At 37.1% G+C, this 20300-nt stretch overlaps 1 protein-coding gene across 12 annotated transcripts in view; it reads right to left on the minus strand.

Annotated features, from left to right (window-relative positions):
- PUM2 (pumilio RNA binding family member 2) overlaps positions 1 to 20300 on the minus strand; it is a 103034-nt gene that overhangs the window by 66056 nt on the left and 16678 nt on the right. For 10 of the 12 annotated variants that reach the window (XM_066237891.1, XM_066237889.1, XM_066237885.1 and 7 more), the window contains exons 2-4: positions 12585 to 12653; positions 4902 to 5010; positions 108 to 295 (exon numbers count right to left, since the gene is read on the minus strand). In XM_066237891.1, coding sequence (XP_066093988.1) covers positions 108 to 295; positions 4902 to 5010; positions 12585 to 12635 — 348 coding nt within the window. In that variant the 5' untranslated portion in view covers positions 12636 to 12653. Of the gene's footprint in view, positions 1 to 107; positions 296 to 4901; positions 5011 to 11566; positions 11690 to 12584; positions 12654 to 20300 lie in introns of those variants that run through there. The other 2 variants (XM_066237886.1, XM_066237892.1) reach the window with 2 other exon arrangements.

Genomic DNA, 20300 nt, shown 5'->3' on the forward strand with positions numbered 1-20300 from the left:
TAGCTACACCATTCCCTTTAGCTCTAGAAGGGTCTATAAAAATAACTTAAAGATAACCAAATAACCATTGAGCAATTAGTAATTATTTCTTTATTCAAAATACTCACAAAAGTTCCCTTCCTAAATCGAGAATCCAATTTATCAGCAGGAGAAGAACTCAGCACATATTCTACCATGCTCACTCCAAGGCCTCCACTTTCTGATCGCGGAGACAGTATTGCATTTACTTCACTGTTTCCATGAAAACCCTGTCCAGATCTTCTCTGTACCATAATAGGCTGGGACACTGAATGGTCTGTTTGGAAGAAAGAACACAATTACATATTTGTACTTTTAGACTAACCAAATGTACTTGTAAAAATTAATATATTAAAGTGTGAAAAATCAGTATATATATGTATATACATGTTACTATAATCTTTTAAAAAGCTCTTCATTCTGTGGTGACTCACTAGCCTGGGCACATCTTGATAATCTAGATCAGGGGTCTCAAACTCAACTCAGCATGTGGGCCGCAGAGCAAGATCACAGCCGTTCCCCGGGCCGCACTAGGTCTACAAAAGGGAACTGTTATGCAACACTTTTCTCACTGCAGTTGAAAACAAAAAAAAATCAGTACAACAAGCACAATCATACATGCAGTTTACTCAGTGTCACAAAACGACCAGAAACTGTAGTTCGCATCACAACTGCTGTTAACTAAGCTAATATCTAGCTAGGATGCTAGAGAAATGAAAAATACAAGTAGGCCCCTAGGCTTACTTAATTTTATCCAAAATATTTTGAACTTCATGGATTAGTCTGCGGGCCGCACAAAATTGCGAGTTTGAGACCCCTGATCTAGATTAAAAAAGCCATTTGGTAAAAAACAGGTAAAAGCCTATGAGAAGTATTTTTTTTAAATAGCAACCAAAACAGGTCAATGGACAAACATTAATCTGAAGGCTCAGTTGCCTACAAACATCTTATTAAAAGAATTAAGGTTTTCAAATTGCCCTGGCCGGATAGCTCAGCTGGTTAGAGCATCATCCTGCTATGCAGAGGTTGCAGGTATGATCCCTGGTCAGAGCACATACAGAAACAGATGGATGTTTATCTCTCCCTGCCCCACACACCTGCTGCCTCTAAAATCAATCAATAAATTTTTTTTCTTTAAAAAAGAAAAGTTCTTCAAACAGATGGGTGCTAGATGGGAGGGGGGCTGCAGAAATGGGTGAAAGTTGTAGAAATTAAGATGTACAAATGGCCAGTTACATTAATAGTACCAGGGATGTAAAGCGCAGCACAGGGAATATAGTCAATAATAATGTAATAAGTACGTATGGTGTTAGATGGATAGTAGGCTTAGTGGAATGGTAACTGCAAATTATATAAATTCTGATCACTATGTTCTATACCCAAAACTAATATAATATTGTATGTCAATTGTAATGAAAAAAAAAGTTCTTGTGGTGATTCACAATTTAGAACAAAAACCTTTAGTGATAAATTCTAGAATAAAGTAAGTTCTAAATTGGCAGAGGCACTGCTCATGCTCAGTTATGTCCTGGATGGATATAGAGCACATGGCTGAACTACCTGAAACACAAACACTTAAGTTCAGAAAAACCAGTGATAGATAACACAGAATTTTCTATTCCTGTTGTAAAAACTAAGTACCACCTAAACAATATATTTTTTTCTAAACAATATTTTTAAAAATCCCTTCTAGTTAAAAATTTTTCCCTTTATTTTTATTTAACAAAAAAGTATTCATCCGGTACAGATACCTTTTCTATATATTTCTGTGACAAAAGGCAGTATTTAAGATCTGAGAGCAAATGGAATATACAAATATAATAAAACATTTGAGGCAACCTTCATACAGATTTGCCAAAAAATATTTTTAAAGGAACCCATAAGCTGCCAGCTACCTCTGGCTTTTTTGTGAACATGTTCAATCCTCAATATTAGGTCTATACCTTAAAGGGCTGAACTATCATAAAGGTACTCAGTTATCATTTCATTAACTGTAATAGTTTTTAAATGATTGCTACTTTTGTGTAATATTAAAACATTTCTATTTCAGTACCTTTTACATGAGATTAGTCATTATATTTTCTTTTCTTTTTAAAACTTTTTTTTTATGTGAGAGGCAGAGACAGCCTCCCACATGCGCCCTGACCAGGATCCACCCAGCAAGCCCACTTGGGGGCGATGATTTGCCCATCTGGGGCCCTTGCTCTGCTGCTCAGAAACGAAGCCATTTTCGCATCTGAGGTGGAGGCCATGGAACCATCCTCAGCACCAGGGGCCAACTCGCTCAAACTGCTTGAGCCATGGCTGTGGGAGGAGAAGAGAGAAAAAGATAGAGAGAAGAGAAAGAGAGAAGGGGGGGGGGGGGTGGAGAAGCAGGTGGGTCTCTTCTCCTTTGTGCCCTGACCCGGAATTGAACCTGGGGCTTCACATGCCAGCTACCGCTGAGCCAATCAGCCTGGGCCAGTCATTGTATTTTCAATCATTCACCCATTCATTCACCCAATTCAAATACTATCTCTTACAAGCAAGAACAAACAGGACAGATTCTGCCCTCAAGAGATTACAGGTTTAATATAAGGCAATCATAACAGAGTAAAAGTGCTTCAATAAAAACAATACATTATAAGAACAGAACAGAGAGGTCAATCCTTTCCAGTCTTAAAGAGTGAATTATAAAGAGAAGGGCAAGAGTTCAAGTGGGCAAAAAATTATGTGAAGTTGGGTTCAGAAAGAGCACTTCAGTTAAGAGAAACCAGCATGTTCAAACACCTGGAAGTGCCAGAACAAAGTGAAATTAACCATCACAGGTAGTTCAGTTCAGCTAGAAGGGAATAAGTATATTTATTCCCTTGCAGTCATAGGGAGACTTTCTGGCCCTGGCCGGTTGGCTCAGTGGTAGAGCGTCGGCCTGGCGTGCGGGAGTCCTGGGTTCGATTCCCGGCCAGGGTACACAGGAGAAGCGCCCATCTGCTTCTCCACCCCTCCCCCTCTCCTTCCTCTCTGTCTCTCTCTTCCCCTCCTGCAGCCAAGGCTCCATTGGAGTAAAGTTGGCCTGGGCACTGAGGATGGTTCTGTGGCCTCTGCCTCAGGCGCTGGAATGGCTCTGGATGCAACAACAGAGCAAGGCCCCAGATGGGCAGAGCATCGCCCCCTGGTGGGCGTGCTGGGTGGATCCCGGTCGGGCGCATGTGGGAGTCTGTCTGACTGCCTCCCCGTTTCCAACTTCAGAAAAATACAAAAAAAAAAAAAATCTGGTTCTGGCCTTGGCCCTGGCATGGTAGCTCAGTTGGTTTGAGTGTGGTCCCAACATGGCAAGGTTGCAGGTTCATTCCCCAAACAAGGCACATATAAGAAGCAGCCAATGAATGAATGAATGAGTGCAACAAGCTGATATTTCTCTTTCTCTTTCCCTCTCTAAAAATTATTTTTTTAAAAAACTGGGGTTCTGGTTAATAAAGTAATTAACCATTCAATACCCAAAACAAAAATCAAAGCATGTCAATCAACCAAGTTTTAAAGAACATCTGATTTTTAGCAAAGTAAGTGACTTTTGTGGAAAAAATTGTATCCCGGTCAAACTAACTGAATAATTTAAATTAAGAGCCCAATCTACATAGTATACATTACTTAAAATACACACACACACAAAATAAAAACATAAAATTAAAACTACTTGAAGACAAGGGTCATATCTCATTTATTTGTTTGAAAATAATAGTGGGCAGGAGGGACCAGGTTGACCAGCACTGCAAAAGTGGGCGGTTTTTATAAAAAGGTTCACCATCACGGGTCTAGCTACTACACCATACACCTAAAACTAAAAAACAAACAAACAAAAACCCAGAAAGAACATTAATCATTAAAATATTCTAGTATTTCCTAACTTTTGGGTAATTATTTTAATCAAAATTTAAAACGATATAGAACATTAAAATTGTTTAATATATAATGATTTGGAGAACAAAGAACTACCTGGCAATTTACACTCAAAATATAAGGTTAATTTTATCACCCACAAATTTGTTTTTATGTTACTCTGGTCATTTTTTATAGCTATAGCAAGTGACATTAAACTCAGTTATAAAAAGAGAAAAATTATTGGTAATACACATTCTAATAGCTCCATGTGTAGAGCTCTCAAATTTTACTAATCAGAAACACTTAATATGATCAGTACTATTTTAAGACTATAACTATGCTCTTTACCTTACCATCAAGCACTGTTATTCCTGACTTAACAGGATGATAACTTAGTAAGTTATATAATGTTTAATCACTGGCTAGTATACCTGACACTAATATTGTATGTCAACTGAATTGAAAAATAAAAAGTGATTAAAGATAAAAAATACTGTCATCCTTGTGAGTTACACTCCATACATACCAGTCCCTCTTGGACTTAAGCCTCTTTCCACTACTTAGGGATATCAAAAACATTCAAATTTTATACCCTTTCTGGGAATTCTACCATACTAAGGGAGTTTACTTCCTTTCTGGGTGTGGCTAATGTCTAATAAAGCTAGAATGAGGTGCAATTATATAGATAAATCAGTCACTGTCCTCTAATACAATTTAAAACTGAAAACTTCTATGCCTAATGTGTTCTTTATTTTAATGGAAATTCAGAATTTTATAATCAAAAGTTTTTCACTTCAAAGAAAAACTTAATAAAATCTTATTGTGACAAGCACTTCTAATCAATAAGTGAACTGTTAGATAAGGGTCAATCTATAACCAAAAATGTGCATTATAACGATTAATGGTATCTTCAACAGAGACATCACATATTTTCTCCAACTATTTTAACTATTGTCTAATAGTAGGCATGGTTTTTTAAAAATTCAAATAAATTTATAATTCTTACACATACACCAAAAACTTACGAGAAGTTCCCCATGCAGTCTCTCTCCATTCATCATCCCCAAGAAATATGCCTTTTTGTCCATCTTTTGTTGAATCATCAGGTTCCCAAAACTTTTTGGTAGGCAAAAGCTATATGGAAGGAGAAAAATAGTATTTAAAAATTTTATTCTAATCATAAAAAATTAATATGTAGAGGAAAGCAAACTTACCACCAATATGTATAAGTTAGTTTCAATGCTAAAAATTCATAACCTATTACCTAATTTGTCTATATAAAAATAACTTCCTACTTATGTTTGAGTACTGATTCTAACAATTCTAGACCTAAATATTACATAAAGTCAACATATAATTCTTCCTGATTTTCAACCATTTTCAAAATACATATTGGTTGAATGTCATATGATTATGATTATAAACTTTTCAAAAGAATTACTAATTTCTTACTCAATACAGATAATACAATAAAAATATCTATACAATAAAATTTTTTTCACTTACTTCCAAATACTGTCTTTGGGTCATCTCCTATCCTATAACTGCCTTGATAGAAAATATATTTTCATCCTTACTTCACTTAATCAATAGAAGTGTGAATACTAGTAGCCCATCAATTCCAAATCAAGAAGCTACAGCCAGTGGATGAAAAACATAGAAACAATGCCCTGTGCTCTAGCTTTCCTGTATTACAATATATACAGCACATAAAGGTTGTGTTGATACAATCATTCACTGATTACTCAAAATGTACACTTGGCCAATTCCTAGCGACACTTTAATATTCATCCAGGTCTGTCTTCTTTACTTTCCCTGACAATCAGGAGGTAGATTGGGGATATGCTTATCTGAAAAGAACTGATTGGTTTTCTGAGATGGGCATTTGGCATTCTAAATAAGCTTTTGTAAGACTCCCATCCCTCTGAGCCCAATCTTTCAGTGCTCATAATTAAAACTGTATATACTTCTATTACTACATACTAAATTACCAATTTCACTCCATAAGGGCATGGAGACTTTTTCTTCAGAGTTCAGAAACATATAAATGAACTATAATAAAATAAACAGTAAAGCCTGAATTGGGTCTGAGAGATAAGACTGTGTGTTGGGGGTTTCAAGTGTCAGTGGAAGGTGAGGAAGACAAAGTAAATCATAAACAAAGGCACAGCTTGAGAAAATGCAGTGTGTGAGACAGAGGAACAAGTGCAGGGAGGTCAAAGGTGAGACTGGTAAAGCCACGCAGGCCAGATTCTGAGGACCCTTACAGACATGCTACAGAAACTGCTAGTACACTGATGCCAAAGAGAGGCTGGCAAGAGTGACACTGTGTTTTAGAAAACTACTGAAGTTCTAAGTTGTAAGAATAATGGATATTCTGGACTAGAGGCAACAGATCAGTTTAGGAGAATTATAACAACAAGGCAAAGATGGTAAGAACTGAAAAGGTACTGTCAGAAAGAGCTGAGAAAATAAAATGGATCTGAGAAACATTTAGGAGTGTCAATAAAATATAAATGCAATGGGAGAGGGTTGATAAGAAAAATAAAACTTTAAAATCTGGGTAAAAAGGTAAATGGCTGAGCAAAACAGAAACACACACATGAAGTTGCTTTGAAGAGAATGGGAAAAGTCAATTTGGGCATGAAACTACAGATCTTTTTTTATTTTTAATTATAAAGGAAATTAACTTCTGCAATTTTTAAAAAGGTAAGTGTCTGCACGTTCAGATGTTCCTGGGTTGCAAATAATGTGTATTTAAAGTTCAGATATTTAAAATGAATGAATGAATGAATGAATGAATAGATGGATAAATGGTTGGATGAATAAAATAAAATCCAGGTATTTTAAACAATAATCTGTCCTAACAAGAATCTTAATTAAGTACAATCTCTGTTCTTTTGATTTCTAAAAAATCTCACTATAAAAGTTTTATGTAAAAAAAAAAAAAAAGTTTTATGTAAACATGAAAAAAAAAAAAGCTGGTAATACAACACTAAAACATTCTACTTAATATATTTAAATAATTGAACATTTGTTTACAGTAAAACTCAAAGTAAGCCTTTAAAAATACTGTATAAATAAGCCATTTCAGGAAGAAAATGACAAATAGAGAATAAATGCTTTTATTTCATACTTCATGAAGAAAAATGTTTCAATATTAAAATAAGAAAATAAGAAATTGAAAATAAAGTTGTAACAACTTAAAGAAGCATTAATTGCTGACATAGAAATAGCTAAAACCAATCTTCTAAGGTATTAGAAATAATATCATTTCTATAAGAAGACTATTTCAAAAGTCTGGAAATAGGGTTCAGTGTAGTACTTTACCCAGAGATCACTGCTGTAAAATGCAAACTACACAACTAGGGGGGAAAATCTACACCCAACACTAACCCAGTGTGCCTACTTTTTGCCAAGCACTGTGCTATGAGTAGCTCTTCATTTTGCAAACATTTCTAAGTTATCACACACAGGAAAACAATTTAGTAGTTAATAAAATTAATACTTCTAGCAAAGGCCTTTACCAACATTCTAGAAACAGCTTTCTGTGACACTGATTTCAAATACTTTTAGAGAAACTACTAGCTGGTGACAAAGAATAAGTTAAAAGAACTAAATGCAGAGAAAGGCAACAATTCAGGATAAACCAGTTAAATAAAATATTAAGTGGTACACTGGTTGGCACTGCAGTAGAAACAAATTTGCCCCTGGAGACTCTTTTACTGTAGATATGGTAAAAGTAGATCCGGGGAAGCACATTACAGAATCCAGGGCTAAGAGATCTTTAAGATCTGTGAAACGCATTATCCCATACCACTTCCATTTAATTCCCCAATTCACAAAAGCTCTAAAGGAAGGTCAGGCAAGTCAGCATTTCCTGTAAACCTGATCCTCTGTCCTTCCAACTCAGGAATGACTGGGTGGACATACAAATTCATAACCTCATGATCCACCATTTTATAAATTCTTTTCTTCAAGAAGCATTTATAGCTTGTTCTCTCTAACTCCAAAGAAATCAGTCAACACTCAAGCATATGGTCTCAAAGTAAACAAATATACTCCTGCTAATGTCTATACTATGGGGTATACTTCAACTTCAGATTTTTCTACTACAAACTATTATGTAAAATCACCAAACCAACAAAAATAACATGAGCCTAAGAATTCAAAGTACTTACAGGCTGCATGTCTACATTGTGGTGTTTCAAATGAAGGTGTTCATATAACATCCAATCAGGGACAGTTTTGAAAAATGAGGTGTTATTAATAATTATGCCATGAAAACAGATATGTATCTGGACTGTCTGGGCAACTGGAACGTAAGGTGACTATAATGGGAATTCATAAAAGATAGCACAGTCCCTGGCCAGGTAGCTCAGTTGGTTAAGAGTGCCATCTATGCCTGACCGGGTGGTGGCGCAGTGGATAGAGCGTCGGACTAGGATGTGGAAGGACCCAGGTTCAAGACCCCGGGGTCGCCGGCTTGAGCGCGGGCTCATCTGGCTTGAGCAAAGAGCTCACCAGCTTGGACCCAAGGTCGCTGGCTCCAGCAGGGGGTTACTTGGTCTGCTGAAGGCCCACGGTCAGGGGCACATGTGAGAAAGCAATCAATGAACAACTAAGAAGTCGCAACGCGCAACGAGAAACTGATGATTGATGCTTCTCATCTCTCTCCATTCCTGTCTGTCTGTCCCTGTCTATCTCTGTCTCTGTAGAAAAAAAAAAAAAAAAAAGAGTGCCATCTAGATATGCCAAGGTTGCAGGTTTGATCTCCAGTCAGGGCACATAAGCTACTATCAAAGAGTTTCTATGAGGCTAGAATGAAGTAACAGAACTGCTTAGAACAGCATCTAGCATACAGTAGACACATAATCCTTTAATACAGGGTGAGGCAAAACTAGGTTTATAGTTGCAAGTACTGAAAACAAAGTTTATTTTTGTTATTATTAATTACTGCATTACTTCCAATATGAACAACTGTAAACTTTGTTTTGTCCCACCCTGTATATAGTTAGTAAATGGCAGCACTAAGATTTGTACCCATCTGTTTAATTCTAAGGCCTATTGTCTTTACATTTAACTACCACAGAAGATGTTCCTTTCCAATCATAGTATATATAATTCATCAATGTTTCTGAAAATTTCTAGTAATAGGCCACCGCTAGGTATGAATGAATAAAACAGTATAAGACATTATCATGATATTCAGCCCACATATGGGTATTCGTTACAGTAGATAAAGTTTAAGATAGAATCTAGGGCCTGACCAGGTGGTGGCACAGTGGATGGAGCGTCGAAATGGAATGTGGAGGGCTCAGGTTCGAGACCCCGAGGTCGCCAGTTTGAGCACGGGTTCATCTGGTTTGAGGAAGGCTCACCAGCTTGGACCCAAGGTCACTGGCTTGAGCAAGGGGTTACTCAGTTTGCTGAAGGCCCACGGTCAAGGTACATATAAGAAAGCAATCAATGAACAACTAAGGTGTTGCAACGAAAAACTGATGATTGATGCTTCTCATCTCTCTTTGTTCCTATCTGTCTCTATTTGGCCTTCTCTCTGACTCTCTCTGTCTCTGTTAAAAAAAAAAAAAAGAATCTAGGGATTTATGCAGATATAACTTTGTTCAGGTATTTAAACACTATTTGAAACAGCCAGTTTCTATTCTACTTATCCCTAAAATCTCATATCAGAGTTACAACATTTGAGAGAGATTTGTTATTCATACAAAATAATACTCTAATTACTACCATCAAAGAAGTCAATTTTGGCCCTGGCTGGTTGGCTTAGTGGTGAAGCATTGGCCCAGTGTATGGAAGTCCTGAGTTCGATTCCTGGTCAGGAGAAGCACCCATCTGCTTCTCCACCCCTCCCCCTCTCCTTCCTTTCTGTCTCTCTCTTCCCCTCCTGCAGCCAAGACTCTACTGGAGCAAAGTTGGCCCGGATGCTGAGGATGGCTCCATGGCCTCTGCCTCAGGCGCTAGAGTGACTCCAGCAGCAAAGGAGCAAAGTGCCAGATGGGCAAAGCATTGTCCTCTGGTGGGCATGCCAGGTGAATCCCGATTGGTGGGTGCATGCGGGAGTCTGTCTGCCTGCCTCCCTACTTCTAACTTCAGAAAAATACAAAAAGAAAAAAAGAAAAAAAAGAAAAAAAGAAGTCAATCTTATTACTCAGGGTCATAGAGCTCTAGTGATAGATGAAACAGAAATCTTACTCTTCCACCCAGTATGTTTTTCGCTTCAGCATGCTACCTAGGATCTTAGGTACATACATTTAAATATGTTTACTTTAAATATTATTTTATCAGAAAAGAAAGGACAGAGCATTAACAAATTAACTCAGTAATTTAAATTTTGGTTTCCCTAAAGAATTTCATGTAGGGGACTCTTTCCCCCTATTTAAAAAGTAAACAGAAACTTTGTTTTATATACCTATGTAAGCATTTACATGTATAAGATACGTAAAATAATACGTCTGTGCTCCTGCAGTAGAGTTGGAAAACTCTATTATGGATTAGGTTTGCTCTTTTTAAGCCACATGACATAAAGCAAATAGACAGGTCTTTTGATGAAGCTGTGTTGTGAAAAGAATGAGTTTATAAATGGATGAACAAATGAATACAAATCTGTTTCTATTTCTAGATAAATAACCAGGAGGGGCTGCCCTGCTGATGATGGGCATGATCTATAAAAACAGTACATGTGACAACAGGCCTATATGTAATGCAGTGCTTTGTACATTAGAAATTTACAACAACTTAAGAGACATAATAAGGACAACTTTATTTTTTAAAGAAAAGGTCAAGAATAGGCCAATCCATTAAAAAAGGAAGTCGCGTTAAAAAAATATAAAAGCAACTTTAGAAAACTCAAGAACCAGAAACTCAAGGCTGCTTTAATTTATTAGATGAATGAATTCTGGGATAAAACAAACAAACAAAAAAAACACCTCACCTGTCAGGAAAGGAGGAGAAGACTGGTGAGAGAGAGACAGGCAAAGAAGGAAATCTCAGAAGGTTCCCTGCTGCCTGTGAGATGAGGAAAGATAGAAAGGCTTGTGGGAGAGAGAACCCAGAGACAGAAACCCGAGTCGGTTTCTTAGCTATCTCGTAAAAGTAACAGAATTAGTTGGTAAACTGTTAAGAAAAATACTTAATTAGTGAGTAACAGCTTATTTAAAAATACATTTTTACGAGATGAAGGTCACAGAAGCACTGACCTGCTACTATCCACCAAAACTCGGGCAGTCTAAACCTAGCTACATTTCCATTCAGAAAAGCCTAGATTTAAGCTTAGGTTATTTAACATACTATTCAGCCTGGCTTCTCTCTTTTCCAAAAATCTCAAATTTCTCTCGACTTTACTCGCACTTAAAAAAATCATTAAGTTCAAGTTTGTCACTGAGTAGGCTGAAATATTATTTAAATTCTGCTTTTGAGATGTTATTCTGCTTTCTAAAGACCAAAGAAAACAAGCAGCAGGGAAAAAACAAAAGCCCTTTTCAACTGCTTCCTTTTGTTCAGCCACAGGGTGAACAATGTCTAAGCAGCCTCCCCTGCATTGTAGTGAACCTACAGTTCTACCTAAAAAATTATTCCCTCTCAAATTTTTCTTAGGGCCCAGAATTTTAAGTTATGCACTAAACTAACAAGTTTATTTTGGCAATACTTATGCTTAAGCACCTTAACTCACCCTTAATCAGTCCTTTGAAAATGACAAACTCTTTGGAAAACGCTGCTCTGGAGAGGGGAGGGTTAGCTAGCTGCAGGGTGCCCTCTTGTGGTCCAGAAGAGTGACTGGACTCTCTTTCTGCATCTGAAGAGCACAGCATTGGATGGAGTGAGTTTCATGAAGGTCTCTAATCTACCAAAGTAAAATAATCTCCAGGAGCAAGCAATTAATTACACATCTTAGGTCAGTTCATCAGCATCTTCTTTTATCAAAGTCCACATTTTGTTAGTACTACAGAACATGACATAACAAAGATGTGACAAGAGTTTCCATCATCAAATAAAAATTTCTAAATATTCATTAGGTATATGGAAAATAGAATTTTTGATGCCTTACATTATATAAATAGGACACCCCAATGAGTCAGAGATTAATAGGACTGATAAAAAGCATTAAAAAATTTAGAGTACCCACTGTGTGCTGGTCATTCAAAGCTATTAATCTACTAAGGAGACTAATATATAAACAGTAAACTGTAATCAGAAATATAATAAAGTATATATAAAGACCTATAAGAAGTCAGATGAGAAGTATAATTCCACTGCAGAGAGCAATGGGACAATAGATAAGCATCTTTTTCAGTAGAGTCTTGTAGAGGATTAGAAATTTTTAAAGCAAACAGCAAATGAGAGATTTTTGGAAGAGAGAATAGTGAACTTAAATTAAGTATGGCTAAAGCAAACAGCATACATATATAAAACAGAAGGACAGGAATCCAGAAGGCTCTTTTCTGAGCAAAGTCATTATGATTCATTACCAAAATATAATACATTATTTAACAAAGTCAATCAAATCAACTAGACACAAATCTCACTAAAAAAAGCTGAAAATCACTACATGTATACGTAATCTGAAAATTTTAAAACCTGCAACATTAACCACCCACCATTTTCAAGATTTCCAGTTAAAAAGTCTCAATGGCTCAAATAATCAAATAGTCAAAGTGAGGGTTACAGTCTTAGTGTTCATAAATATTTACCTCTCCCATTCCCCGAGATTCTAATGCAAGAGCTTGAAAATCATGATTCATTTCATCCACAGATCAAACCTGTTAAATAACAAAAACAAAAATTAGCAGAAAGAAAAATTTAATAGACTGCATCAACTATTTTTGTATTATATTAAAGCTACTACTGATGTTAGCATGAGCTGAGCCAGACAATAGACTTCTCTATGAAGACAAGTTCTGCTATTATAAATAGAGCACAAGAGAGCCGTCTCCATTAAAATTTGTGGGAAAGCCTGGTGAGCGGTTCTTGGGTTACTCTGTGCGCCAAAAGAAACCCTACTAATGTTTTGAGCAAAAAAATAGATGGAAAACAAAGAACTGAGGAAGTGAGCTCAAGAACTAAAAAGTTAAAAAGTTACCTTGTTTTTTGTTTTTAAATCTTTTATTTATTTATTTATTTTTTATTCATTTTAGAGAGGAGAGAGAGAGATAGGGAGGGAGGGAGGGAGGGAGGGAATGAGGGAGGGAGGGAGGGGGAGAGAGAGAGAGAGAGAGAGAGAGAGAGAGGAGAGACAGAGAGAGAGAAGGGGGGAGGAGCTGGAAGCATCAGCTCCCATATGTGCCTTGACCAGGCAAGCCCAGGGTTTCGAACCGGCGACCTCAGCATTTCCAGGTCGACGCTTTATCCACTGCGCCACCACAGGTCAGGCCAAAAGTTATCTTTTTTTTTATGTTGGAGTTACTATTATAAAATTATTTTGCATTACATCTTTCAGTTAAGATTTTTCAAAATTTCTCAGCATTTCATTATTTGTAGATCTTATACCCATCATAAAACTTCGGCGTGCTCTACCTTGCCCCTCCTCCTCTTCTTCCCCCCTAGGCGTGCATCTCCTAAACTCGAAGGGTCCCCACGAGACTTGCAACCAGGGGAGCAATGGGCAGTGGCAGCTAGTACTGGGCTAACCCCCTGAACCTGTCTCCATGGCCCCTTTTAGTTGACTTCTCAGCGAGCCACAAGAAGCCCCACCTCAGCTCTCTTGTAGCTCCTTCTATCCGAGGCCCTTCCTTGTTTCACATTACCCAGCTTTAATAAACATACTCTCAAAAAATTTTTTTTCACTAAAATAGTTTAAGTGATGATCCAGTTCTAACTCAAAGCAACATATAAATTAATCCGTTGTGACTAATTATATTAAGTCAGGTTTCCTTAAGAATACATCCCTTTCCCTTCTCCTCAAACTAAAACTAGAGCATATATTTCTATTTTTCCATTTCTAATTAAGTTTAAATTGCTTTTTATCTTTCAATGTGTTCTTGACTCAGAGATCCTTTGCCTCCTACTTTAAATACTGCTGGAGAAACCACTTAAGCCTGAAACAAATTCACAGCCTTCAAAGTTTGGGGCCTTACAACATAATCCTATCATTTTCCCCAGTCAGCTATCTCTTTAAAATCCCATACCATTTTGATATTAAAAGCACTCCTGGGCCCTGGCCAGTTGGCTCAGCGGTAGAGCATCGGCCTAGCGTGCGGAGGACCCGGGTTCGATTCCCGGCCAGGGCACACAGGAGAAGTGCCCATTTGCTTCTCCACCCCTCCGCCGCGCTTTCCTCTCTGTCTCTCTCTTCCCCTCCCGCAGCCAAGGCTCCATTGGAGCAAAAATGGCCCGGGCGCTGGGGATGGCTCTGTGGCCTCTGCCTCAGGCGCTGGAGTGGCTCTGGTCGCAACATGGCGACGCCCAGGATGGGCAGAGCATCGCCCCCTGGTGAGCAGAGCGTAGCCCCATGGTGGGCGTGCCAGGTGGATCCCGGTCGGGCGCATGCGGGAGTCTGTCTGACTGTCTCTCCCTGTTTCCAGCTTCAGAAAAAAAAAAAAAAAAGCACTCCTTCCTTCCTGTAATACTCTTGCTACTTTGTTCCTTAAGATAGATGTAATTCTTTTTTATGTGTCTAGCTGCTTGTCAGGATTCATTACTTGTAAATAAATGCTAGCATTCCCTTAGTATTCTATCGAAGGTACTATCTTCTCTACCCTTTGTCCTGAGCAATCTCATCCACTCCAATTGCTTTGAGAAATGTATGGATACATATATATGCTTAGGACCCTCACCCTCATTATTAGCATTATAAACCAAAACTCTCTCCTCTGCAAAATTTCCCATTATCTTCTTCCACCCATCCCTGGACACACCTCAGGAAATTCCAACTTTATTCTTCCTTCTTCCTCAGTTCTAACTTAATTCTTTCCTTTCTCACACCAATATCTAATCACTGAGGTCAATCTTCTATTTTACTTAAATCTATCCATTATCCAGTTGTCTGGTTGTTCAGACCACCATCACCTCTAACCTAAAATACTGCAATCCTCTCCTGTCTTCCTATCCTACAATCTAATCCCAAAATGTAGTCATTTTTCTGAGTGTACTGACTGTGTGACCCCTATGCTTTAATCCTGGACTTAAAAATAATTAATAAATAGTAATACAAGAATAAACTGTTTCGTGTACTCACAACTGTAAACGTACTTTTGTTCTACCTGTATGCAGAAAAATGAACCTCAACACATACCTCACACTTTAACATAAAAATTAATTCACAATGGATCACATACCTTCCTAAATGTAACATTTGACATTACAAAACTTCTAGAAAAACAGAGAAAAGCTGTATGACCTTGTGTTTGGTAACAAGTTTTTAGATCAAGGTCAACAGCAGAGTCCATTAAAAAAACAACTGATATCTAAAAAATTTACTTCAATAAAAACATGTTCTACCAAAAAAAAATCACAGACTAGGAAAAAAACTTACAAATCACAAATCCAATAATATAGAACTTGTATCCAGAATACATTAAAAACTTTTTAAAAAAATAAGAGAACAACCCAATTAAAAATGGGTAAAAGAACCCTGGCCATTGGTGCAGTGTGTCGTACTGGAGCGCTGGGGTCACCGATGCTGGGATCGCCAGCTCATTCCGAGAACGCCACCTCCACTTCAAGGGTCCCTGTTTGAGCCCCAGTAAGGCCCTATATGAGAAGCAATCAATGGGGGTACAACTAATAGAACGAACTGATGCCTCTCTTTCCCCAATTAACCCCTCACCCTTCTTCTGTCTCTCTCAAAAAAAAAAAAAAAAAAAGACGAAAGATCTGAAGAGATACTACATCAAAGGTATGTGGCAGCAAATAAACTATTCTTTTCTAATTTACTAGAAAAGCTGGTTCATTAACAGTTACCACAAAATGAACATTTCATTCATCCTTCCATTAATTCAGGAAGCCTCTATTGAAGCATCTTCAATGTGCAAGATTTTGTAAAGAAAAAAATAAGTTAAAACATTACCCCTGTTCTCAAGGAGTTTAAATGAGTCTGAAATGTTTCCTGGTGATTGGAAGAATAGCTCCTATCAGACCAAACCCTCCTACAGGCAACAATAAACTTTGGACAAAATAAACAAAAGTAAAAATAAAAAAGATTTCAGTGGATGCACTTCACAGCAGATGAAGAAAAAAAGGTCGGTGAATTTGAGGATAGATCAATCAATCTGAAGAAAGAAAAAAAGAAAGAACGAGGTGGAAAAATTATTTGAAGCAACAATAGCCTCAAATTCCCCCAAATTTCTTGAAAGTAAAATTTACAGATTCAAGATATTTGGTGAACTCCAGGCAAGATAAATAGGGGAAAACAAGCAAACAAACAAACACCCCTAATCCATATTCATCATAATAAAAATGCTGAAAACCAAAGAGAAAAAGAAAATCCTAAAAGCAGCCAGAGGGAAAAAACCCCAACTTTATATAAAAGGGGAAAAAAGATATAAATGACCACTGACTTTGCACTAGAAACAATAGGGACCAAAATAGAAAGGACCAGGCTTTAAAATGCTAAAAGAAGAAAAAATACCAAACTAAAATTTCATCTGGTGGAAATATCCTTCAAGAATAAATGCTAAAACATCGCTTCTCGGCCTTTTGGCTAAGAGCAAGTGAAGAATAAATGCTAAAACAAAGACATTTTTAAATAAAAAAGATATTCATTACAACAGATTTCCACCTCAAGAAATGCTTTAAAAAAAATACTTCAGGCTAAAGGGAAATTCTACCAGATGAAAATTCACATCATCAGGAAGGAATGAAGAGCACCAAAAATGGATGTGCAGTAAGTACAAAGAACTATTTGTTTCCTCTTAATTTCTTCAAAATACATATATGCCCATTTAAAGCAAAGAGTTCAACACTGTACTATGAACTTTATAACATTAGTAGATGAACTAATTTATACACATATTCAAAATCCACTATAATAATCTCTAGCCATACCATCATGACACTGGGTTTTAAAGCAACACACAATTTAAGATTAAAATAGTCTTTTATCACACCAACACATACAGATATATATGCATATAGATTTTAGATATTTATACATAATCTCCCTATTATTATTTTTTATTAATTTTAACGGGGTGACATCAATAAATCAGGGTACATATGTTCAAAGAAAACATGTCCAGGTTATCCTGTCATTCAGTTATGTTGCATACCCATCACCCAAAGTCAGATTGTCCTCCGTCACCTTCTATCTAGTTTTCTTTGTGCCCCTCCCCCTTCCCCTCTCTCTCAATTTCCTTCCCCCCATAACCACTACACTCTTGTCCACGTCTCTTAGTCTTGTTTTTATGTCCCAGCCCAGTTATTAATATAAGTAAAGAAATCTTGGTCCAAATGTGTCCTATCATTTCACATTCATACACTCTTAAGTTCCCCATCTTAATAACACACTAATGTCAGTACAGTCTGCTTTACCATCTCTGATTTCTAACTGTTCCTTTAAAATTCCCTGAATGTGGAGAAAGTCCATTCATTATCTTACAAATACATCATGGGATTTCATATTGCTCTTGACCTTATGCCCTTTACATTCATTTTTTGTAGGTTTACATTAGATTTCACGTTCTCTTAAACCTTATATTTATACCTTATATTTTCCAGATCTCTCATTCAATTACAGCCTCAATTTCTTCAAGGGTATTCAGTTTTCCAAATCTAATGACAACTAAGATGAAAGCTTCCAGATACTGTTAGCATGTTATCAGGAATCACTTAATGTTTATATAACTTTCTATTTTCTTTTTCTTTTCTAAAATTGATTGATTTTAGAGACAGAGAGAGGAAGGGAGAGAAGCATTCATTTGTTGTTCCACTTAGCTGTGCATTCACTAGTTGCTTCCCATTTGTGCCCTGACCAGGATTGAACCCACAACCTTGCTGTTTTGGTACGACACTCTAAAAGACTGACCCAATTTCTTAAAGAATGCTACAAATTTAAATTCTAACAGCTTGAAAATACAGCCACATAGTTCTGACTTCATAATTCAATTTATAAACATGTATTAAATGATAGTAACCCCTGACATCTGGGCTCAATGTACAAAGATCTTATCACTTAGAAAAAACAACACAAAGAAACTTCCATGTAACATTTATCTGTAGCATGACAACAGATTGTCCTTATTTAAGGTAATTTCTCTATTACAGGGGATCCTTGGGTATGACACAGTTCCACTCTTAAAACAGTGACATAACACGAATTTTGGTGTAAACTGAAACACACCCTCGCCTGTCACTTACCTAACCTAACACAGTTGTTAAATCATAATCTAGAACATAAAAACACAACTAAGCCACAGAAAAAGTAAAAGGACATAAATATAGGAGGCATATGATAGGGGCCAAAAGTCACCAAACAAAGCAACACAAAGTGAACACTTGTGCTTTTAATAGTCCAGAATGGCGTAGGTAAGTGTACTAGGGGACACCAACTCCCTCACTCATATGCTGAGATAGTGTGTATTCTTCTGCCACACACATCCAAACTAGTTTGCCTATGTAGCCCATAAGTAATATGCTAACAGCATAAGCTGAAACCTGTTTCAGTTTTTTTTGTATTTTTCCAAAGTGAGAAGGGAAGACAGACAGACCCCTGCATGCACCCAACCCGGATCAACCTGGCATGCCCATCAGGGGTGATGCTCTGCCCATCTGGGGCATTGCTCCATTGCAATCAATCTGAGCCATCCTCAGCGCCCAGGCCAACTTTGCTCCAATGGAGCTTTAGCTGCGGGAGGGGAAGAGATAGATAAAGGAGAGGGGGAAGGGTGGAGAAGCAGATGGGCACTTCTCTGTGTGCCCTGGCCAGGAATCGAACCCAGGACTTTCACACACCAGGCCAATGCTCTACCACTGAGCCAACTGGCCAGGGCCCCCTTTCAGTTTTTTAAAGTAATGGGAGTATCATAAACTCGAAATGTCATAAATCGAGATTGTTGTAACATGAAGACTCCCTGTATTTAGCATGAGAATGGCTCAAAAATGAATTTGTTTTTCTAAAGAAAGCATAATGACATGATAGGGGGTACAGAGGGTGTTATATTGAGTGGGACACTTGAAACCATATCAACACAACTTAAAAAAAGCATAACAAAGACAATGTAGTAAGGTAGAAACAGTATGTGATTTAGATTCATAATATAAAGGTTCACAGTTTGACTTTTATAAGTTGTCTAACCCCTAAGTCTTAATTTACTTATCTGTTGTAAAGATAATGTATTCAAAAGTGCTTTGTGAGTTATTTTTTAAAATGTTTCTTTTGCTTTTTCTGGTCAGCTATTAATAAAAAGTACTCAGCAAAATACTACTTATCATTAACAAATCATTAGACTACTCTAGAAAGAACTGATTCTTTCTGAGGCTCTTCGGGTGCTCAATGTTTGTCTTTGTCGAGTCTGCTTTTGTTAATATTTCAGCCTCCTGTCTTGCTGTCAGATTAACTATCACTTGACTTGAAAGTAATAAATAGTACCACTTCTAGCAGTTCTAATTAAGTTACTTTTAATTTCCAGTACACTGTAGCCTTAGCTATCCAAGTATGGTAGACCTATAAGAATAAACAGGCTCTAAGAAGGAAGCTACCTCTAAAACCACAAAAACACAAAAGTTACAATCCTTTCATACAAAAGCAATTGGCATCATATATATAAATGCATGTATCTCTTGAACCAGTCTTCCCAACTTTAGGAATCAATCCTAAGAAAAAAATATAAATATAAAAAAGTTTATAAGCCCTAGCCGAGTAGCTCAGTTGGTTAGAACATTGTCCTGATACATCAAGGTTGCCAGTTAGATCCCTGGTCAGGCACATACAAGAATCAACCAATGAGTGCATAAATTAAGTGCACAACGAATCAATATTTCTGTCCCTTTCTCTCAAATCAATTTAAAAATCTTTATGTACGGATGTTTGTAGTAGTATTACTCGCAACCCTGAAATTATAAACTGCATTAACTGTCTACCAGGTAATAATAGGACTACTATAAAATTGGAGCATCATGTAGCTATTAAAAATATTTAAATTTATAATTAAGAAAAAAGCTTGTAATGTTAAGAAATACTGAAAGGAAATAAAATCCATACATACAATGTTTTGAGCTTATGATACTCACTCCCATAAAAACTTTAAAAAATGGAAACGTGTTTCGGCTTACACTGTTAGTGTCATACATACTACGTGGGTAAACTAGCTTGGTTGCAAGCAGCAGAAGAATATGCAGTAACTTGGCGAGTGAGGGAGGGAGTTGGTGTCTTACCTATTGCACTTACCTATGCCATTCTGAACTGTTAAAGCACGTGTTCCCTTTGTGTTGCTTTGGCGACTTTTTGGCCCTTATCATGGCTCCTATATTTA

This window comes from Saccopteryx bilineata, chromosome 6, assembly GCF_036850765.1.
Source record: "Saccopteryx bilineata isolate mSacBil1 chromosome 6, mSacBil1_pri_phased_curated, whole genome shotgun sequence".
In the NCBI taxonomy this organism is placed as follows: domain Eukaryota; kingdom Metazoa; phylum Chordata; class Mammalia; order Chiroptera; family Emballonuridae; genus Saccopteryx; species Saccopteryx bilineata.